Source organism: Entelurus aequoreus, linkage group LG01 (assembly GCF_033978785.1).
Source record: "Entelurus aequoreus isolate RoL-2023_Sb linkage group LG01, RoL_Eaeq_v1.1, whole genome shotgun sequence".
Taxonomy (NCBI): Eukaryota; Metazoa; Chordata; class Actinopteri; order Syngnathiformes; family Syngnathidae; genus Entelurus; species Entelurus aequoreus.
Window position 1 is genome coordinate 88,182,124 of NC_084731.1, and position 23,806 is coordinate 88,205,929.

Consider the following 23,806-nt stretch of genomic DNA (forward strand, 5'->3'; position numbering starts at 1 on the left):
ATATATATATATATATGTATGTATATATATATATATATATATATATATATATATATATATATATATATATATATATATATATATAAATACACACACATATATCTGAAGGTAGTGCTCCCCAAACTACACCAGCATGTAAAATGTGCCACAAGAGGCAAAAACACACTAGACAAGGTTTACTCAAATATTAAACTGGGCTACAGAGCTAAACCTTTAGCACACATGGGCCAGTCAGACCACACATCCCTGCTACTCATCCCAGCATACACCCCCACCCGGATAAGTGCTCCCACCACAACAAAGTCCATCAAAACCTGGCCTGAAGGTGCCACTGAAAAGCTACAAGACTGCTTTGACACCACTGCGTGGGAGGTCTTTGTAGACGAGGACCTGGAGAAATACCCATCAGGAGTACTGGGCTACATAAAACACTGCACAGACTCTGTTACTGTGGATAAGCGCGTCCGAGTCTATTCCAACACAAAGCCATGGATGACGAGAGAGGTGCAGAGGCTGCTGAGGGAGAGGGACACCGCGTTCAGATCTGGCGACGGGGAGCTCTACAGCACTGCCAGAGCCAGCCTGAAGCGTGGTATCAGGGAGGCTAAGGAGGACTACAAAACGAAGATTGAGGACTGCTTCCAAAGCAACGACTCCAGGAGGGTATGGCAGGGGGTCCAGCACATGACCAACTACAGGCCCAGCAACCTCCCGGCCGGCAGGGGAGACCCCCGGCTGGCAGAGGAGCTGAACTCCTTCTACGCCCGCTTTGAGGTAACACCATCGGAAGCAGTCACACTTCACTCAGTAGCAACACCTCACCCAACAGCCACACCTCAATCAGCAGTCACACCTCACTCGGCAGACCACAGCAGCCTCACCCTTTCAGTGACAGAACACGAGGTCAGACGCACACTGAAAGCTGTGAACCCGAGGAACGCTGCGGGACCGGACGGCGTCTCCGGACGGGTGCTTAGAGACTGCGCTGATCAGCTGGCTGGTGTCCTCACCGACATCTTCAACCGGTCCCTGTCCCAGGACACCGTCCCATCCTGCCTGAAAACCTCCAGCATCATCCCGGTCCCCAAAAAGAAAAACACTGTCAGCTGTCTGAACGACTACCGGCCAGTGGCACTCACTTCCATCACAATGAAGTGTTTCGAGAAACTGGTCCGGACCCACATCCTCTCATCCCTACCGCCCGCATTGGACCCCCATCAGTTTGCCTACCGAGCCAACAGGTCTACGGAGGACGCCATCGCTACGGCTCTCCACTCCGCCATGTCCCACATGGAGGGGGCGGGGAGCTATGTACGGCTGCTCTTTGTAGACTTCAGCTCTGCATTTAATACCTGACAGACTGGTGACCAAGCTAGCAGACCTCGGAATATCCAACCCCACCTGTCTCTGGATTAAAGACTTCCTGGCTGACCGCCATCAGAGGGTGAGGAGGGGTACCCACACCTCCACAGCCCTCAGCCTCAGCACCGGCTCACCTCAGTGCTGCGTGCTGAGCCCCCTGCTCTACTCACTCTACACCCACGACTTCACAGCCACCCACCCCAGCAATCACATCATAAAGTTTGCCGATGACACAACGGTGGTGGGCTGCATCTCTGGGGTCGACGAGACGGCATACCGGGACGAGGTGGAGCAGCTGGCAGTGTTGAGCAGGGTGAACAACCTGAAGCTGAACCAGCTCAAGACCCAGGAAGTGATCTTGGACAGCAGCAGGAGAAAAACTACCATACAGCCCCTGTACATCGACGGGGGCTGTGTGGAAAGAGTCTCATCCCTACGCTTCCTGGGAGTTCACCTGGATGAGGACCTGTCCTGGAGGACCAACACCACGGCCATCGTCAAGAGGGCACAGCAGAGGCTCTACTTCTTGAGAGTACTCAGGAATCTCCACCTGAGACAGGATCTGCTGGTGTCCTTCTACCGCTGTTCTGTGGAGAGCATCCTCACATACTGCATCTGCGTATGGTTCTGCAGCTGCACAGCAGCAGAGAGGAAAGCTCTCCGGAGGGTCGTCAACTCGGTCCAAAAAATCATCGGGTGCCCCCTCCCCTCCCTGGAAGAACTGTATAACTCCCGCTGCCTGAAGAAGGCAGCCAACATACTCAAGGACCCATCCCACCCCGGCAACAGCCACTTCGATCGGCTGCCTTCCGGCAGACGCTTCAGAACCATGCGAACCCGCACAAATAGACTCAGGAACAGTTTCTACCCCCGGGCCATAACTGCACTAAACGCAGCTAAATTGTAAAAAAAACAAAAAACAAAAACTCCCTCACGTGCAACATGAGGAAGCCACCGGTCAATCACGATCCGGGACTGTGCAATCAGCGATTACATGCCAACTGGACAATATTTATCATATTTATTCACACAATTAATCCACAATAAAAAGCCTGCACAGCATAGGAGGTAGGAAATGCTGACTCCCACCCCCTTAGCACACTGGGATTCAGCATTACTCCTCTCTAGTCACTTTATACTTTTTATTGTCTCCTTTTCTTTTACATTGCCTCCTAGAGTGGTCTTAGGCCACATTGTATATTGCATATTGTGTTGTTTTTGTATATTGTGTGGTTTCTTCTTTTTAAAAAAAATGCAAAGCACCTCAGGGAAGCAATCTAAATTTCGTTGGACCTGTACCTGTACATGCACAATGACAATAAAGATCATTCATTCATTCATTCATTCATATATGTGTATATATATATATATATATATATATATATATATATATATATATATATATATATATCCATCCATTTTCTACCGCTTATCCATTTATATAAAAATCAGTGGTGTGCCGTCAGGGCCAGCAAGACCCTCTCTGCTGACCCAACATAACCAGAAATCATGATCATAATTAAAGATAAAAGTTATTTTTTACTTACTTTCCCTAAATATCTAAAAGTATTCATATTCTTTTCATGTCTTATTATGCTCTTTCCAGTGCTGTTGTTTTTAGGTTAGTGTAAGGAAGGGATAGTAGTTCTTTTAGAGTTGGGACACGATGGACAGATTCCGGCCAGAGAATCCTTTAATCATCTTTATTGCTGAAAGGTAGATATGAATGTGTGTGGTCTAAACAAATAGAGAAAAGAGGAAATATTACAATCCAATTATATACTCATTAATATGCAGCAATATACATGGATATGCATACATAATATAACATAATATAATATAATATAAAAGTGTGCATAACAACAACATATATACTGCATTTAACTATGTATGAACTTCCAACAAGTTTCTAAGCTTCAGAGCCATACATGGCGATTATGTGGTCTCTGTCGCCATCTAAAGGCCAAACTCCGCCATCGCAGTTGCAATGACGTTAAATAAACTACACGTAAATGTAAACGCCGTCAACGAGACTAATTATCTCTCAATTGACCCAAAAACAACTGAACTTAGCATACGATGCACCAAACATTTGCAGAAGTAGCAAGGCACGACATTCAGTTCAAATGCTGTAACAGTATGTGACAAAACTTACATTTAGTCGTCAATGCACACAAGGCTGGCTGCCACCACTGATTGAAACCGGCTATTTGACAAAGACGTGCTTTAAAGGGGAAATGACGTCACAGATTGACCTATCAACTTAAAAGCATAGGAACATTACAAAGCTGGTTAAAGGCACACAATAGGCTTTCGTACACAGCCGCCCCAAACTAGAAGAAAGTCTATGAGGTAGTGTCCTCGTCATCAAGAGGTGGAAGCATGATCAGTCGGGCGACTGGGCGAAGGTAGGTGTGATTCTGCACTTGTACTCTGGCAGTCCGGACCCGTCCATCTGCTCCTGGATGTGTCTGAATGATCCGTCCTACAGGCCACGATCCTCGGGGGAGTTGAGGATCCACTATCAAGACAACTTGACCAGCCAAAAGGGTCTTGCCATCGTTCCTCCACTTGTTACGTTCTTGAAGCCCTGGCAGGTAATGCTGGATGAAAGACGACCAGAAGTGATCTGCTAGGACTTGGCTGTGCCTCCAACGTCTTTTTCCGAGACCACAGGGATCGTAGATTGCTTGAGGTTGAAGGAGAAGGAGATTGGGCGTGACTGGATCTGGGTCTGAGGCGTCCGAAGACAGGTAACCGAGAGGTTTAGCATTCATTATGCCTTCAACCTCTATCAATGTTGTCAGTAATACTGGTTCAGGGACTGTTTGGTCTTTGAGAACAACTCTGAGTGCTGTCTTAATGGATTTTACTTCTCTCTCCCATGTGCCCCCAAAATGTGGTGCGCTTGGAGGATTGAATCGGAATGAAATCTGGTGCTCTGCAAGTTGCTCTCTCAACTGTGGTTCCATTGAAGCAACTGCGTCACGTAATTCACGTTCTCCACCAACAAAGTTGGTACCGTTGTCCATGAGGAGTTCAGAGGGTTTTTTGAGTAATGCTGTGGCTCCTTCGTATTCTGGTGAAAGTGATGCAAGTCGACTGTCTGAAGGCAGAGACCGTTCAGCCTTGAGCGCTCTCAACTCTTCTGGAAAACAATCTCCTTGTGCCTTTTGCAATATAAGCTTTTCGGCTTGCAGAAAATCCACGGCGGAAGGTGGGGATGAAGCACCAGCATCAGCCGCCCCATTAAGGGAGCTAGCTGTCTCTTGTAGAAGCTGTTTCCATGTGGAGAATTTACTGAAATCAGTTAGCTGAGTAGATGAAGCACTGGAAATAGTTCCAACAAAGGCGGATTTCCTCAGCTCTGTAGCATCCGGTTCAGGTTCAGTATATGGGGATTCAGTGGTAACGTGCAGACAGGAAGGCTGATGGGAAGATGCGGAGACCACAAACGGACCTTGTAGGGACCAGCCTAGGTTGGTACAGATTGCTATGGGCCCGCCAGATGGGCCTGCTCGCACCGGCTCTGTAGGAGCAAGAAGCTGAGACATATCAGAACCTATGAGGAGTGGCGGTTGCGCTCGATGGATAGGCAGCAAAGGAAGCTCTTTGAGGTGCTCGTAGAGTTTTTGGAGGGCCGCTACTGGATATGTGTGCTGAGATAGGCTCAGATTCTCAGCTGTGAAGGCATTTTTAATCCAATACTTCTTGCTTGGCTTGAAGATGGGGGAGACGTGAAGGCTGACTGACGAACCATTGAGCACTTTCACTTCTTGTTGAACAGTTCTCAGGTGAAGGGTTTCAGGATGCTTAGCAAGTTGTAGTTGCTCTACTGCATAGGGGAGGATGAGTGTTCTCTCAGAACCATCATCGAGCACAGCAAATGTCTCTAGAGTGCGGTCTCCATTTTGTAGGAGCACTTTAACAACTTTCAGCAAAACTCTTTGAGGGCTTTGAGGCTGTTCCAGGTAGACTGTGGGTTTTTGGTTACTCATCATCAGGACTTGTTGAGATGACTCTTGGATCGTGTCATGCAGTACTGTGAGGTGCGTCTCTTTGCATAATTTACAAGGGCGTTTAAGCGTACATGCTGCAGCTTTGTGGCCACGACCGCACTTCCAACATCTGTTACCTTCTTGGATCCACTTATTGATCTCACTGGTATTCAGTTTCTTGAAGTCCAGGCATGAGTTGAGGTAATGTTCCTTACTGTTGCAAAATGGACAATAAGGACTAGGTTTAAAGGGTTTTGACTTTGTCAGATTGGTGCTCTGGCTGCTACCAGTCTCACCAGAACATAGGAGAACTGATGCTGTCCTTTGTTTGGGCCATGGACTATTATAATCCCTCTTGGCCAGAGGAGGCCCCAGGTTGTAGAGGTGAGTGACTCGGCTGGCCAGGCGCTTAGCTTGAGCTTTAACTTGGAGCCAGGATGCCAGGTCGGGCAGGGTGTAAGTTTGGTTGGTACCTGGCTGTAGGATGCCTCGACAAAGACAGTATTCCATAAATCCATCTCGGTGTGCAGGAGGCATTTTACTTATTAGACGGTCAACGTGAGAACCACATTTGAGCTCGTATCCAAGGGGTCCCTCTAAAGCCTGCAACATACCAACTAAGGTCTGAACTGAGAGAGCGAAGGTGTCGAAAGCTTCTGCATCCCCCACTTTGATGGTGGGTGAGTTCAGGATAGCTCCTAGTTCACTCTGTACTAGTTGTCTAGGCTGGCCATATTTGTCTTGTAGAGCCCCTAGCGCAGCCGTGTACGGGTTTGGGTCATACATGAATGACTTGGCTAACTGCAGAGCGTTAGGGAGTTTGAGCTGATTTAGTAGAACTTGATATTTGTATTGCTCGCTCAGGTGAGGATGACTATTCATCAAGTTCTCTAGCGCCATCTTGAGTAGGGCGAAATCACTTTCCCGGCCACTCTCAAACCTTGGAAGTACTGGTTCGGGAATGCCATAGGATGTAGCGTTTAGCGTCTCGATGCCCGGGTAGGACCAGGGTGGTGCTGCCGGGGATGGAGTAGCAGATGGTAATGTGTATTGAACATACTGCCCAGCAGGAGGAGGTGCACCAGCTGGAACTGGTGGTTGTGGCACAAAAGTTTGCATGGTTTGTGGCACTGCGGCTGCATGTGTCATTGTTGATGCATAACTAGATGTGGGAAAGACTGGCATATGTTGACTTGTGAAAGACACAGATGCAGGAGCTGTGACAGAGACAGGAGCTGTAGTGGGGCCTACTAAAGTCGGGACACAGGTTTGTGCACCTTGGACAGGAATGGGAATCGTTGTCAATGGCTGTGTAATCGGGATAGCGGCAGCGGATTTCATTGGAGTTATTGATGGGAGCTGAAGCATGTCAGCAGCGGGCGGAGCTGACGTTGTTGACATTGCATCATCTTCAGACTCCGACAGGAATGACTTGACAATACGGGCAATGTGTAAGTCTTTCTCCAGTTTCTTTAAGTGTCTGCGCCGTTCCATTTCCCTTGCCATATTCTCCTTGGCAAGGTGAGTATCCTCTTGTAGTCTTTGTCCTTCTTTAGCTTGTGCATCCAATCTCTTCGCCTCCAAGTCAGCTTTCCTTTCCTCCTCTATTTCTTGCTGTAGGTCAGCAAGCTCCAAACCTTTAATTCGCTCCTCTAGGGCAGCTGTTTGAACATCCGGAATATTTTGGAGCAGTTGAAGCCCATGCGATCGCCGAGAGGATCGACGTGATGAAGCAGATGACTGGTACCCTGATGCACTCCTAGCTCTGGTTGGCCTTGCTTCACCGTGTTGTCCTACTGGTAGTGAGGAGATTTGGGCAGCAGGCAGTTGAGAGGGAAGGAGGGTGACATCGTAAGGGGCCAAATGCTGTGGTAGTCGAATGTCTCTCTTTGGCCTGACAGAGGGCTGGTGATCAGCAGGTGATGACTCCATAGTGTCTGATGGTGGAACTCTATCCGGCTCGAAGGACCAATGTAAGGAAGGGATAGTAGTTCTTTTAGAGTTGGGACACGATGGACAGATTCCGGCCAGAGAATCCTTTAATCATCTTTATTGCAATTATGTGGTCTCTGTCGCCATCTAAAGGCCAAACTCCACCATCGCAGTTGCAATGACGTTAAATAAACTACACGTGAATGTAAACGCCGTCAACGAGAATAATTATCTCTCAATTGACCCAAAAACAACTGAACTTAGCATACGATGCACCAAACATTTGCATAAGTAGCAAGGCACGACATTCAGTTCAAATGCTGTAACAGTATGTGACAAAACTTACATTTAGTCGTCAACGCACACAAGGCTGGCTGCCACCACTGATTGAAACCGGCTATTTGACAAAGACGTGCTTTAAAGGGGAAATTACGTCACAGATTGACCTATCAACTTAAAGGCATAGGAACATTACAAAACTGCTTAAAGGCATACAATAGGCTTTCGTACAGTTAGTTTTTATCCAATCAGAATTCAGCTAGCTTATGTTGCCATGCTGTACCAAATCTACCCGGGGCCTTCACTATCAACAATGCGGGTGTTTGTGCATTGTAAGTGTAACGGCCATATACAGGTGATAGACAATTGTGATTGCCAATCAGATCACGAGTTGTTGTCAGTAAGGCCTTCTAGCTGGCCTTACGCTGTGATTGGATACTCACTTGGGACTCCCAAGTATTCAATCACAAGTTGCGAAAACAGGAAGTGGCACCGGAGCCATACGAGCCATAGAAAGCCACAGAAAACGCACCTGGACTCACAAAGAAGGAGAGCAAATGTTGATTAGGTGGCAAATAAATATTTGCAAGGCCATTTTCAAGAAGGATACTTAAGAGAAACTACATCTTGTGAGACGAGGTCGGCCGACACCGGAAGCTATCCCGGCGGTGAAATGGATGCCCGCCACTTTCACACGAATCAACCGACTACGACCAACTACCGACTACGAGTGGTACCACTGGCTTATACGGCGTCGAATGGTTGCTACATATTGTGAGTTCAAATATTTTATTTCTTAATTTTTTCATGTTTCATTTGTTTTATACAACTCTTTTAATTTTGACAGTACCCTGTTAGATATGTTTTCAGCATGTTTTAATTGCTGAAGCGGGTTTATTGGATGTTAAATGCGCCGAAAAATAGACCCCTTTGTACACTTGACTTATTTTGTAACACTTTAAGGACTGAGACCCTTTTGGGTCCTTGGGATCTTTACCGTTCACCAGGAAACCCTAATGCAGGGGTGTCCAAAGTTTTTCCACTGAGGGCCGCACACAGAAAAATTAAAGCATGTGGGGGCCATTTTGATATTTTTCATTTTCTAACCATAACAAAATATATGCATTTTTTATTTATTTTACCTTTAGGGGTTCCGGGGACCATAAAGGGTCTCAGTCATTAAAATGTTACAAATAAGTCAGATTATTATTATTTTTTAATTATTTAACACTTACAGGAAATCTCTATGTCAACTTCAAGTTGATATAAAGTAATACAAATAAAAAAAAATGTTTTATGGCTTTTCTGTCAAAAACAACTTAGTTTTTTTATTGTAAAACTGAAATATGCAGTATTTAGTAATTACAGCCCTAAAAGATCAATAATGCAGGACACCATTGATTTTAATTCTTTCATATTTTTGAGTAATCACAGTGAAAAGATAAATAAAAAATCACTATATATATTTGGGATCCAAAAAGTGCCCCACTCATAAAGTGATACATTTTTATTAGGTTTTTCTTTTACTTTCAACACTTAAGTTACTAGATCAACTTCAGATATATCTGTCGATTTTATGCTGGAACTATTATTTTGTTTGTTTTATGCGCTTTTGTCAAAGAAAACTTTGATGTTTTTATATGGCTACTACACAATATATGCAATATTTACCACATACTTTTTTTTTTAAAGTGAAATATTTGAAGTAATTGGAGCCCTGAAAATAATTAATTATAACATGGATTTTTTGTCTTTTTTTTTTTTTTTTGAGCAATGGCAAAAAAAAAAAATGAAGAAAGACAAAAGAAAAAAAAACAGCCTGCATGGCAGCTTTTGTGTCAACATTGCAACTTTTTCTCGTTAGATTTCACCTCATTCCACTTTTTTTAATGTTCTTTTTTTATTTTTACAATAGTATTTCCAGAATGTGTGGCGGGCCAGTAAACAATTAGCTGTGGGCTGCAAATGGCCCCCAGGCCGCACTTTGGACACCCCTGCCCTAATGGTTACAATATATATTGTATGGTTTAAAAAATTATAATTTGCTTGGAGTCACTCGAGTCAATTAGCCACGCCTGTAGTGACACCTTGTGGTGCTCTCCCTCGCCTGAAACAAAGGCGCTCCAGACCCAGGTACCGTAATATGGCACTGTTGGATTTTACGGGGATCCATGCCCAGTAAAACCGGTCGGATTTGGCGGATTCGGTACCCATCCCTAAAAAGGACGAGATCCAATCAATTTTGTGGCAGGCTTTTTGGCCTGAAAAAGATTGCCAAATTTAATCTTGAATTGCAGGAAAAAATATTTTCAAACAAAAAAGTTGTGGTTGCAAAAATTTTGGGGGTTACAAGTCTTTTCTTGTCACATTCATTTTCAATCTTGTGGGCGGGGCCTTCTCTAAACAGTATGTTAGAAGCCTTTTCATTGTGATCAGTATCGCCCACCTTCAGTATTTGGTAGTTTCCCTCCAAATGTGTTGAGGGCGGAAATAGTCAGCAGTCACGGCCATATGCTCTCCGAGACGGACCAATAAAAAGGCTTCAAACGTATCGTTCAGAGGAGGCCCCGCCGCCTAGATAGAAGCTGAGTCAACCAAGGTATTTTGTATGGAGGTTAATCATTTGTGTCTTTATTACAAAAGCTTTATTTGACACTGAATTTATATAACTGTTTTTTTTTGCGCTTGAATTGTGTGAACTGAATTTTTTACATCAAATTATGCTGACAATTGTTTTTAGTCTATGAGAAAAAATGTAATCATTGCATCAACTTGCCGGAAATTTTTTGACCGACTTCAACCATTTGCTCCTGACAAAATTAAATAAACTCAATAAATAATAATACAATCAAATTGATCAGCAACATTACCTCAGGAGCACAATATACGAGACACTTTAACCTACAAAACAAAAGTGAATAAGATCATTTGTGCTGATTTTTTTTTTTTTATCAATAAAAATTTGGGGCCAAGGGGGGGCCGCCACACTGTTTGAGAAAGACTAAACTGCAGTATTTTCTGGACAATAGGGCGCACCAGATTATAAGGTGCACTGCCGATTAACGGGTCTATTCAGGTCTATTTTTCATACAAAAGGCGCACTAGATTATAAGGCGCACTAAAGGAGTCATATTATGAATTTTCTTCTAAATGGAAAACACTTCCTTGTGGTCTACATAACATGTAATGGTGGTTCCTTGGCAAAGATTATGTTTTACAGATCATCTTCAAGTCGCTTTCTGACCGTCGCTTCAGGATTTGTGGGCGGTCTTATTCACGTGGCTTACCTTCGACAGCGTCTTCTCCCCGTGATCTTTGTTGTAGCGGTGTAGCGTGCAAGGACGGGAGTTGAATAAGTGTCAAAAGACGCAGCTAACTGTTTTAATGACATTCAGACTTTACTTCAATCAACAATGAAGCAGCATATCCTCATCCGTGACTCACTAGTGCAATGTGTCCCGTGAAAAACCATCTGACCGGAACTCTCTAATAACTAAAGTTCCTTGGGTGAATAATGTAAACTCACTACACCGGTATGTTTTAGCGCTTCCACAGCGAGATATAAATTATAACTTTACTCTACTTTATATTAGAAATGGCAACAGCAGAGGATGAATGTCCCATAACAAGAAGATGGTGAAAAAGAAGAAGCTTATCGACTACGGCATCGGCACAACTTACAGTGGCGGATGTGCGCAAATTTTCAGGACTTACGCAGATCTCAAATACACATCAGCAGGTACCAGGAGGCAAGGCAAGTTGGTTTTGCATATTATTGTAAAACAAAACGCCAGATAATATGTCTGCTAATGGGTGCAATTTTACAGTCCTTATACACGCACCATAGTAATACTTGTATCTCTGTAATACTTGTATCTCTGACTACAGTAGCCATAATGGGCCGACAATGCTGGTGGTGCGGCTTCAAGAGATCAGATAGATCAGATCAGATAGGAGTTTATTGTTATTGCACAAGTACAACGAAACTGTGTTTTCAGCACAAACCCGTTCAAGATTAGACAAACAAACAGTGTACAGGGTTACAGAACAGGAACGCTGATGGGTCGCCACAAGGCGCCCCGTAAATGATGGGAAAAGGTAAAACGCTGGGGAAAAAGGTGAGTAAAAAAAAAAAAAAAAAATACAATCTAGACTGGGCTCCTAAGGGGGCCTAGTCTGGAGTGGGAAAAAACCTCCATGCAATGCACACATAAACACGTTACATTTAATTACGACAAACTCGCAACAGAGGGGCGGGGAGTTGGGGCCCTGGAAGGCGACTGCTGCTATGAAGCGCTGCCATCCGACCATCACCCCGAGGGGAAACAAGCGGTGGTGAAGGGGTGGGGTAGGGGGTGTGTGTGCGTGTGTGCCCAATTGTCTTGGGTGTGATGATGTAATGTTTTTTATAGACTGAGGCCGATCTGCAAAAGTTCGACTCCAGGTGTCGTTGAGGAGGGAGGGAGGTCAAAAGCGTCCATCATTGAGGTGTCCTCAGGGGTGTTTTTCAGAACAGCCTGGTCCTGTTTTCACAGCGTCAAGGCCATTCGAGGCAGTCAAATCGTAGATTAGGATGTTTGTTTTCCGCGAGCAGACAAAACAATGACTTGTCTGTTCTATTCGTCCATGCTGGGTGCTCTCAAATTCAATAAAATTTTCCTTTTCAGCAACCTTCTCCATGATGTGATCCATCTTGCGATTCAGTTCAGAAATTGCCACAGTCTGTGTTCCCACAGCCCGGCCCAAACCATCCATTGCGACGAACAGCCTTTGGGCTCCTTGAGTGGCTGCCATCGTCTTACGAATTTGACGATACACCAGAGCAATGCCCAGCCCAATCAGCAGGTGCCCCGCTATCACGGTTCCAAATAGGTAGATGTCTTCCACGTCCTCGATGGAAAAGACTGAGAGGCACATGATTCTCCATTTATCCCAGGAATCTCTCACGTACCCCGCAGCAATGGTTCCATCAGGGCAGCCAGGCTCCCCTGAACCTCTTTTCCTCGTCGAAAGATTTTGTCAATTGCGTCGAGAGTCCAGCTGATCATTTCCATGTCTGATGTTTAGATTTGAGGACAGCGCAAAGAAAGACGCTTCAAAAAAGTTCAGACAAGACAAAAACAAAGAGAGCAAGCTGGGAGAAGAGGGAGAGGGAAAAAATGTGACCGCCCTCGCCAGAGGCAAGACAGAAAGTCACACTATAACATTTTGACAGATTTTTGAGTGCCGTGCGGTAATGTTCTTTATTTTCAATGGAACATTTAAAGTTGTGGCATTTACTGGCATCATACTGCAGTCTACGCGTATCTCTTATGTGTGACTGCCATCTACTGGTCACATTTATCATTACACCATGTACCAAATAAAATTGCTTCGCGGTCAGTAAGCACCACCAGAATTATTAGGTTATAAAGCGCACTGTCGATTTTTGAGAAAATGAAAGGATTTTAAGTGTGCCTTATAGACCGAAAAATACGGTAAATCATCACGCAATCCTAAAAAAACAAAGTAATTAATTGTATTCTGTTATTCTGCACAAAAATAAGTTACTGAACCATTTATTTCCTAAATCATGAATATAATCCCTTCTAGCCATGTCCCCTTACTCAATCCACTGCACACCTGAAATCAAAATGTCGTCTCTACTGCTGCCACCTACAGGACACTTGTGTCTTCATTAGAACACTCTCAGAAAATGTGACAGTTCTACTTGTTCCCACTGCACGATTTCATCATTTAAATGCACAAAATGACACTTTTAAGGCAGCGACATGACAGTAGCTATTGGCCCATGGAGTCTTCCTGTTCAACAAGTTAGTCCTGCTCTCTTTTTTCTAACTTTGGAAGGAGTTGAGGTATAGTTGACAGTTACCTCTGCTAGAAGTTTGTCGGGATTTTTGGTTTCTGCTTTATGTGCCGGAATAAATGAAAGTAAAGCACAATTTGGATGCTTATCTTTCTTTTCAGTTATATATTTATATTTAAGCTAGCTTGGCTGAGGTGAATGTAAGTTGCCTATCTGATGACTTCATTTTGTAAACCCAAATGTTTGTTTGTTGATACTGGCTCTTTTCATGGCCTATGTACAAAGTCATGCAGTTCCGCCGGCTTGTGTCCTTGGCTTGTGGCTGCCTGCTGCTCCTTGCCCTGATAGGCAGGCTCCGCAGAGGTAAACTTAGATTTTTATAACCAAAGAAAGAATAATGTATTAACCGCTTTTTTATGTTCAGCAGAAATGATGACCTCAAGACACGCTCTGACATTTGACGAGGTTGGTTTGCACTATCAGTATATACTTTATACCAGAGGTCTTTGGCGTTCAGGCCAAGGACCCCAAACTGATGGAGCGGGGACCCCATACCTATATATCTTGTAAAAATGGTGTTTTATATTAAACTGGTCCTAAAGGTACCTTGTTATTGTACAATACTAAGCTATTCAAATAATAGCAGTATTTCTGCTAATAGTTAGCTGGCAAATAGAGCGCTAATCGCTAGCTGACAACAGAGCGCTAATAATTAGCTGGCATATAGCGGCCTAATCATTAGTTGGCAACTGGTACACTAATCGCTTTGTGGCAACTAAAGCGCTAATCGCTAACTACCAACTAAAGCGCTAATCGCTAGCTGACAACTAGAGCGCTATTTGCTAGCTGGCAAACAGCACCTTAACCACTAGCTGAAAATGGAGACGCTAATCGCTAGCCGGCAACTAAAGTGCTAATCGCTAGCTGGCAACCAGAACGCTAATTGCTAACTGGCAACTAGAGTCTTAATCGTTAGCTGGCAACTTCCGCACTAATCGCTAGTTGGCAACTGGCGCGCTAATAGCTACCTGGCAACTAGAGTGCTAATTACTAGCTGGCAACTAGAGTGCCAATTGCTAGCTGGTAACCGGTGCACTTATTGCTAGCTGGCAACTGGCGTGCTAATCGTGAGCTGGCAACTGAAGCGCAAAACGCTACTTGGCAACTATAGCATTAATTGTTGGATGGCAATTGCCACACGAACAGCTAGTTGGCAACTTGTTCTCTAATCGCTATTTGGTAACTGGAGCCTTAAGCGCTAGCTGGCAACTGGTGCTTCAATTGCTAGCAGACAATAAGAGCGTTATTCGCGAGCTGCAAACTAAAGCGCAAAACGCTACCTGGCAACTAGAGCGTTAATTGTTGGATGGCAACTGCCACACTAATCGCTAGTTGGCAACTTGCGCTCTCATCTCTAGCTAGCAACTAACATGCTAATCGCTATCTGACAACTAGAGTGATAATCACTAGCTTGCAACTAGAGCATTAAACACTAGCTGACAACTGGTGCGTTAATAACTAGCTGACAACCAGAGTGCTAATCGCTAGCTATCTTAAATGCTAACATGAATACAATAACATCTTTCTAGTTTTATTTTAAACTTGCAAGGTACAGTAAGCAGGGTGTTCATGCCTATGCCATTTATAAACATCACTACAGTGTGTTGGATCAATATTAATGTGTATTTAAACACCAGATTTATGTATATAAAAAGGAAGTCTAAGTCTAAGTCTATATATACATATACATATATGAATAAGTCCAATCAACTTACAGTTTGAGCTCTTCAAGGTTTGTAAGAACCAGAAACGTCGGGATGACGTCTCCCTCAGCAAGATGGTCCTGGACAGCATCCTGGTCTCGGATCAACACAAAATCTTGTTCTGTGAGACCCCCCAAGCGGGCGACACTGAATGGAAGAAGCTCCTGATTGCTGCTAGTGGTAAGCATCATGTGACACCACGGTGGCACTCGTTATCTCAGCTCACCTTTGACCCTGAACAGGATAGGCATTGATTCAATTGTACTCATTTCAAAGGGGCAACGTTTGTTTTTATTTAGCTCGTAAGTTGAGGTACTAGGTACCAGTATTTTTTGGTACCGGTTCCATAAGGACCGTTAAGATTCTGGATAAATCATGTCATAGGTCTGTGCTCTGCACATGAATGCCGTAGATAAATATTATTTCCAGCTGTAATTGTAATTAAGTGATGCATCTGTGTGGTCTTTATGACATACCTGCATTACACCAACATGTTTAGGACTTAAAAAGCATCCATTTTCTACTGCTTGTCCCTCTCGGGTTCGCGGGGGTGCTGGAGTCTACCCCAGCTGCCTTCGCCACCTCTTCACAGGGCCAACACAGATAGACAGACAACATTCACACTCACATTCACACACCAGGGCCAATTTAGTGTTATTTATGTTACGACCTCTTGTGCTTCTAAAAATGCTCATAACATGTTTTATTTTTTCACATCTTTTTATTGACACCAATTTCATACAGTACCGATTAATACTGGTTTCGACAAGGAACATTGATATCGGTCTTGGTGTCGATAAAATCCCTAACAATATACATCTCTAGGTCTCTCTTTCAGTCGTCCTCAGACGAGCTTCCATCGAAGTCTCCAATCATTCCGGTTCTCCATACGCCCGACCAGCTCCCGCATCTTTCTTCAGGATATCCACGTACGTTAGCGCGGGACGTCCTCGCGATCGATGCCCGTGCGTTGATTCCCATAGGACCAGCATGCTGGCCGGGAGCTCCCGATGTCTGTGGCAGTGGCCGGCAAGCCTCATCCTCCTAGCTCAGGGGTCGGCAACCTTTACCACTCAAAGAGCCATTTTGGCAAGTTTCACAAATTAAAGAAAATAATGGGAGCCACAAAAAAAATAATTAAATTTAAAATGAAAAACACCGCATACAAAGCTTAAATTGCTTTGTGCTATGTTAACCAGGGGTCTCAGACACACGTACCGGCACGCACTTTAATATGGAAATTTGATGTTAGTGCGGCCCGCGAGATTTGAATGAATGGCACTTGATAGCGTCATACTTGCCAACCCTCTCATTATTTCCGGGAGACTCTAGTGTTGTGTCGTTCGTGAACGTACTGAACCGAATCACTTCATGAACTGATTCGTTCCTTTCTCAGTTCAGTTGAGCTCCGCCGCGACCATGCCGGTATGAGTGGAACTGGCGCATTCTGTGACTCACTGAACCCTCGACGTCGGCGAACGACGCAGCCAATGAGAGGGCGGGGGGAGGGACTGAGCGAACGATTCGTTCACCGCGGATTAACGACATGAATCACTCAGTGAACGTCAACGCTCTCGCTCTCTGCTCTGCTTGCCCCAATGCCGCGAGTGATTCTCCCCCCGTCGCGGGGATATGTTTCATGCCATTGGCATCCGTTCTCCATTCATTCTCCAAGCTAACGGCTAATGTTGACTCAAGCCACATGAAAACAAACACACGTCCCCATTATCTCAACACATAAAAGTTCAAGAAAATCCGTGCAGGCTGAGCAGCAGCGACGCGAGGGGGAGGGGCGGAGGGTAACGTGTAGGGCAGGCTGTTTTGAGAAGATTTAAAATAAAAATAATAACTAATGTATGTACACATACATAGGCTATTATTTACACAGTTATTGTAACAAAAATAAATTTCTCCTTGGGGATCAATTCTGATTCATATTATTATTATTATTATTATCCATTCTACTGCAACTATTGTTGTTGTTGTTGTTTAGTAGCTATCATCATCATTATAATAATGCTGATTCGCAATTAAACTGTACTGCTGCTGCAGAAGTGATTCGGTACACGTACTGAACTGCGGCCACCGTGTGGCGTTGTCAGTCACTGATGCTAGTGATTCGTACTGTCAAAAGAACTGCAGAAGAGATTCGGTACACGTACTGAACTGGCCACCGTGTGGCGTTGTCAGTTACTGATTCTAGTGATTCGTACTGTCAAAAGAACTGCAGAAGAGATTCGGTACACGTACTGAACTGGCCACCGTGTGGCGTTGTCAGTCACTGATTCTAGTGATTCGTACTGTCAAAAGAACTGCAGAAGAGATTCGGTACACGTACTGAACTGCGGCCACCGTGTGGCGTTGTCAGTCACTGATTCTAGTGATTCGTACTGTCAAAAGAACTGCAGAAGAGATTCGGTACACGTACTGAACTGCGGCCACCGTGTGGCGTTGTCAGTCACTGATTCTAGTGATTCGTACTGTCAAAAGAACTGCAGAAGAGATTCGGTACACGTACTGAACTGCGGCCACAGTGTGGCGTTGTCAGTCACTGATTCTAGTGATTCGTACTGTCAAAAGAACTGCAGAAGAGATTCGGTACACGTACTGAACTGGCCACCGTGTGGCGTTGTCAGTCACTGATTCTAGTGATTCGTACTGTCAAAAGAACTGCAGAAGAGATTCGGTACACGTACTGAACTGCGGCCACCGTGTGGCGTTGTCAGTCACTGATTCTAGTGATTCGTACTGTCAAAAGAACTGCAGAAGAGATTCGGTACACGTACTGAACTGCGGCCACAGTGTGGCGTTGTCAGTCACTGATTCTAGTGATTCGTACAGTCAAAAGAACTGCCGATCCCATGAAAACAAAATGAGAGTAGACTAGTAGAGGAGACAGAAAGAAGGGGCGGGGGGTAAAGTGTAAGCAGGCTGTTTTGAGAAGATTTAAAATAAAAATAATAACTAATGTATGTACACATACATAGGCTATTATTTACACAGTTATAGTAACAAAAATAAATTTCTCCTTGGGTATCAATTCTGATTCATATTATTATTATTATTATTATTATTATCCCTTCTACTGCAACTGTTGTTGTTGTTAGATTAACGCGAGTCCCTACGCAGTGCGCGAATGTCTGCACTGTACTGTCTGTACTACGCACGCCTCCCCCCCAATTTTTTTTTTTGGGGGGGGTGATTCGGTGAACGAATTTTTTGAACGAATCAATTTAAGGAACTGATTCTAGTGATTCAGTACAGTCAAAAGAACTGCCGATCCCATCACTAGGAGACTCCCGAATATCTGGGCGTGATGGCACTGCTTTTGGCGCCCTCTACAGTAGTGTTGTGTCGTTCGCGAACAATTCGTTCGAAAGAACGAATCTTTTGAGTGAACGTACTGATCCGAATAACTTCATGAACTGATTCGTTCCTTTCTCAGTTCAGTTGAGCTCCGCCACGACCATGCCGGTATGAGTGGAACTGGCGCATTCTGTGACTCACTGAACCCTCGACGTCGGCGAACGACGCAGCCAATGAGAGGGCGGGGGGAGGGACTGAGCGAACGATTCGTTCACCGCGGATTAACGACATGAATCACTCAGTGAACGTCAACGCTCTCGCCCTCTGCTCTGCTTGCCCCAATGCCGCGAGTGTTTCTCCCCCCGTCGCGGGGATATGCAAGCATCACTTTCAGATGTTTTTGATGACTTACTTAACTTACTATGTGCTGGGACACCCCTGTACCTGGCAGAGTATAGAGCTGGCCCAGTCATGTGACAGGAGACAGCGAATGAGCGTGGTCAACGTGCAACACACACACACAGCCAGCCGACAGCGATGCAGCCAGGCATATCCAGTGTCAGGCATTGTTTATTTTATTTTTTTACTGAATATTTTTGTTTAAATGATTATCCTAAATTCAAATAATTTCCACACAGGGGAATTTACTGTTAGTTGAAAATTGCTTGAGTATTTAAAACAAGATAAGAAAGAGATACAATTTGGAGATTCTTCATCTTTGCATTACAGTTTTATTTTTTTCCAAGAAAATCTTGAATATATGATTGAATGTGATTTTGGTTTTAATCTGTAACATGATTTCTTACATTTCGAAAACATTAGCCTATTTCATATTTCATTAATTGCTAATTATATCACAAACTTTAAAAAATAACTGCAGCTTCTTGCGATTCGGATTTGACAGTTAATTGGAAAGCCCTAATATCTAATTATTATTATATATAATATATAATTATTATTATATATAATATTTAATTTATTTTTCATATTTATGTTATTTATTTTAATTTTACTTTTATTATATATTGACCATAATACATGTGGTATAAATGGTCTGTATTTGTCTTGTGATTTGTCATAAATAATAATAGTAATAATATTTTTGACTAAAAAAATTGCCAATAAGAAATTAATGGTATCGGTATCGGTATCGATGAAAATGCAAGAAAAAGTATCGGTATCGTATCAAATCCTAAAAGTGTGGTATCGCTCATCCCTAGCTTCAGCTTGCTCACATAAGTGCCAGCAAGGCGTACTAGCTCATCAGCCACACAGCTTACACTGACGGTAGCCGTACCGTATAAAACAACTTTAATACTGTTACGTTACAAATATGCGCCACACTTTGAACCCACACCAAAAAAGAATGACAAACACATTTCTGGAGAACATCTGCACTGTAACACAACATAAACACAACACAACCATTACCCAGAATCCCATGCAGCACTAACTCTTCCGCTCAACCGACGCACGGAAGGGGGGGGGGGGGTTGATGTGTGGGGGGGGGGGTTTGGTGGTAGCGGGGGTGTATAATCTAGACCGGAAGAGTTAGGGCTGCATGGGATTCTGGGTATTGGTTGTGTTGTGTTTATGTTGTGTTACGGTGGGATGTTCTCCAGAAATGTGTTTTTCATTCTTTTTTGGTGTGGGTTCACAGTGTGGCGCATATTTGTAACGTAACAGTGTTAAAGTTGTTTTATACGGCTACCGTCAGTGTAAACTGTGTGGCTGATGACTAAGTATGCCTTGCTATCTCCTACGTGTGCAAGTAAAAGCTACATACAACATGTGGCCGGGCTGGCGCGCTGTTTGTAAATGCTATAGAGGACTATTACTGCAGAGCAATTAGGGCACACCCTTAATTTAGTAATTAGAGTGAAAATAGGATTATATTTACCCTGGGAGTTATCTAGGAGAGGCACTGAGAACCATAAGTCTCCTGGGAAAATCGGGGGGGTCGGCAAGTATGCAGCTGAGCCGCATCAGAGTGGTCAAAGAGCCGCATGCGGCTCCGGAGCCGCGGGTTGCCGACCCCTGTCCTAGCTGTTACCTTCTTGCTGAGCCTCGTCAGTTGCCCGTACAGGTCCTTGTTGGTGATGTGGATGTTCCGGTCCACATTCAGAACAGCTCGTATCATTCTGGTGTAGCACCCATCTAGGGACTTCTGCAGGGTGGGTGTCATGGTCCAGCTTTCGCAGCCATACAGGAGGACAGACTCCACAGTGGCGTGGAATAGACTCGGGGGAGATTCGAGCACCACACTCTTGACATACCGTTCAGGGCCCTCCACGCTAGTGCCTTCCTGACCTTAAGGTTTTGTTCTGTGGAGTTCATCCAGGAACCCAAGTATTTGAAGTCATTGACCTCTCGCAGAGCGTTGCCATCTGATGTTGTCATTGGCGGGTGGTCCATGTGTAGGTTATAGGTGATTACCTCAGTCTTCTTTGCGTTTAGTCTGAGGCCAACCCTGGCATATTCCACCTCCACTCTGTTCAGGAGTTCAGGTGCCTGCTCCACGCGATAAGCCAACAGGCAGATGTCATCTGCATAGTCTAGGTCTGCCAGGGCTACAGCAGGGGTTCTTATAGACCTTCTTGGTGTAATTGTGAAGCCAAGCTCCTGCTCCCACCCGTTGATGGCTTTCCTAAACGCGAAGTCCAGAGCTATGATAAAGAGGAAGTGGGCGAGAGTGTCTCCCTGCTGCACCCCTGCCAGGATTTCAAACTCCTCGCTGATGCCATCTGGGGTTACCACCTTGGCTCTTGTGCCCTTGTACATGGCCTCTATGGTCCGGAGTAGATTTGGGAGGACCCCGTAAGCCTTGAGGATTCTCAGCATTATGCCTCTGTCTATTGAATCAAATGCCTTTTTGAAGTCAATGAAATACAGTACTGCTGTCGAGTTGTTCTTCTTCACCTCCTCAATGATTCTCCTTAAGGCCAGGATCTGGCCAACGGTGGTCTTTTCCTTTCTGAAACCATTTTGGTTGTCCCTCAGGTCTGGGTCAATGGCGTCCCTAATCCGGTTTAATATCATGCGGTTGTAGAACTTCGTTATGACACAGGTCAGGCTAATGGTACTACTGTATTTAAGTGTTGGCATGTTCAGTGAACTGTAATTTGGAGTGAATGTATGCTACTCATGGTAGGAGCCTACCCCAGCGTGGAGGACATCCCAGAGAACCTCATTCACGACCACAAAAATAACGGCTGGCCGCGCCTCTCATCTTTGACGCCTCAGGAAATAACGCACAGGTGACTCAGCGATCACACTTATCCACATTTCATTTTTAGTGCAGTGATTCTCAAACTGTGGGCTCCATCTAGTGGTACACCAAACAATCACTTGTTATAATATTTCAACAGTGTTACTGTTCAAACTGTGTTATGTTACAGTGGCCAAAAATATTAAATATACTTGTTAAATAAAACCTCTGCCTTGGTTTTAATGTAGACTAAGGCCTACTACGCTACTGTATTTTAATGTTGCTCATTATGGTGGTACTTGGAGAGCTATGTTTATTCAAAAGTAGTTTTTCAGTGCATTTTCTCGCCCCACAGACTGAACACGTATTTCAAGTTCATCATCGTGAGGGATCCCTTCGAGCGTCTCATCACGACGTTCGAGGACAAATTCCTCTTCAGGAAACACACCGAACCTTGGTACCAGCACACCATCGCCCCCGCCATTATCCACAGGTACCGCAAATACTTCCCCTTCCTCGCTGATACCGGTTTGACGTTTGATGAGTTTGTGCGTTACCTGGGGGATGTGGACGCCCGGGAGACCATAGACTGGCAGTTTGGCAGGAACATCGTCCACTGGGCCACCTACGCCGACTTGTGCGCGCCCTGTGACGTCCGCTACGACGCCATAGGCCGCTACGAGACGCTGGAGCGCGACGCCACCCAGATCCTGAGGAAAGCTGGCATCGAGTGTGTGGCGTCCTCCCCGCTCATCGACCCTGGCATCACACGCGACAACAAGACCAAGGCGGAACGCTACTTCGCAGGAATCAGCAAGCAGGACATCAGGCGCCTCTATGAGCGCTATGAGGTGGACTTTCAATTATTTGGATACCCCACACCTGACTTTCTACTCAACTGACATTCCTTTTCATTCTTATGGGATTTATCATACAACTCAATTATGAAAATGATGATTGATCTTTTTACAACACAGCTTCCTTGCCACCTAACCCTTGATGCTGAGTGCCAAGCAGGGAGGTAATGGGTCCCATTTTTACAGTCTTTGGTATAACAGTTAACATGTGTCAGGTACCTACTACTAAGTTATATGCCTTTGAGCTGTTGGCCTGTTAAATTGGCTAAAATAGTGAGCATGCTATAATGCTAACCTTAACATGCTAACAATTAGAATGCGACAAGTACCAAATCATAAGACTGAGAAGGGTATGCATGTAAAATCAGCTAAAAATTTAAAATACCAATGTTAGCATGTGTCATGTACCAAGTCGTATGACTAGGAAGTGTACACATGTAAAATTCGCCAAACATTTTTCAGCATGCTAATAGTAAGCAGGTATCAAGTACCAGGTTGTTTGACTCTTAGGTGTTTGGCTGCAAAATTGGCTAAAGAAGTTACCATGCTCATGTTTATATGCTAGAATGCTAATGTTAGCATGCTAAGAGTTAACATGTGTCAGGTACCAAATTATATGACTTTGTTAATTTGGCTCAAATAGTTTGCATGCTAGAATGCTAAGGTTAGCATGCTAATAGTTAGAATGTGACAAGTACCAAGTCATATGACTGGTAAGCGTGCACATGTAAAAGCAGCTAAAAAAGTGACCATACTAATGTTAGCATGCTAACATGCTAACGTTAGCATGTGTCGAGTACCAAGTCGTAGGACTAGGAAGCGTATGCATGTAAAATTAGCTAAAAAAAAGAAAAAAGTTAGCGCGCTAATTGCGTGTTTCTAGTACCAGGTTGTATGACTATATGGTGTGTGGCTGCAAAATTGGCAAAAAAAGTTTAAATGCCAATGTGCTAGAATGCTAATGTTAGCATGCAAACAGTTAACATGTGTCAAGTACCAAGTTATATGACTTTGAGCTGTTCGGCAGTAAAATCGGCAAAACAAGTTACCATGCTAATGTTAGTATGCTAACAGTTAACATGTGTCAGTAATCAAGTTACATAACTTTGAGCTTTTCAGCTATAAAATGGGCTAATGAGCAACATTAAAATACAGTAGCTTAGTAGGCCTAAGTATTTATTTAAAACAAGGCAGAGGTTTTATTTAACAAGTATATTTGTATGCATACTGTATATATATATATATATATATATATATATATATATATATATATATATATATATATATATATATAT

The 23,806-nt window shown here is 44.1% G+C and overlaps 1 protein-coding gene across 5 annotated transcripts; it reads left to right on the plus strand.

Annotated features, from left to right (window-relative positions):
- Positions 1–3,676: 3,676 nt before the first annotated feature.
- On the plus strand, positions 3,677–23,736 carry LOC133658412 (carbohydrate sulfotransferase 10-like). 5 transcript variants are annotated; one of them, XM_062060456.1, is made up of 7 exons: positions 3,677–3,770; positions 3,854–4,115; positions 13,663–13,740; positions 13,802–13,842; positions 15,170–15,320; positions 21,598–21,703; positions 22,010–23,736. In XM_062060456.1, exons 3-7 carry the CDS (start codon positions 13,665–13,667, stop codon positions 22,554–22,556), a joined length of 921 nt encoding a protein of 306 aa, XP_061916440.1. In that variant the 5' UTR covers positions 3,677–3,770; positions 3,854–4,115; positions 13,663–13,664; the 3' UTR covers positions 22,557–23,736. The 5 variants fall into 5 exon arrangements, with proteins under 5 accessions (XP_061916440.1, XP_061916459.1, XP_061916423.1 ...); XM_062060475.1 differs by having other exon boundaries at positions 13,805–13,842; XM_062060439.1 differs by lacking the exons at positions 3,677–3,770; positions 3,854–4,115 and adding an exon at positions 4,152–8,345.
- Positions 23,737–23,806: the final 70 nt, after the last annotated feature.

What these genes read in the sequence shown, in the direction of transcription:
- LOC133658412 (XM_062060439.1), top strand. Translation starts at nt 8,249, where the DNA reads ATGCCCGCCACTTTCACACGAATCAACCGACTACGACCAACTACCGAC. An exon ending in ACGCTCTGACATTTGACGAG is followed by an intron (nt 13,843 to 15,169) that starts GTTGGTTTGCAC and finishes GAGCTCTTCAAG; the next exon opens with GTTTGTAAGAACCAGAAACG. An exon ending in GCTCCTGATTGCTGCTAGTG is followed by an intron (nt 15,321 to 21,597) that starts GTAAGCATCATG and finishes TACTCATGGTAG; the next exon opens with GAGCCTACCCCAGCGTGGAG.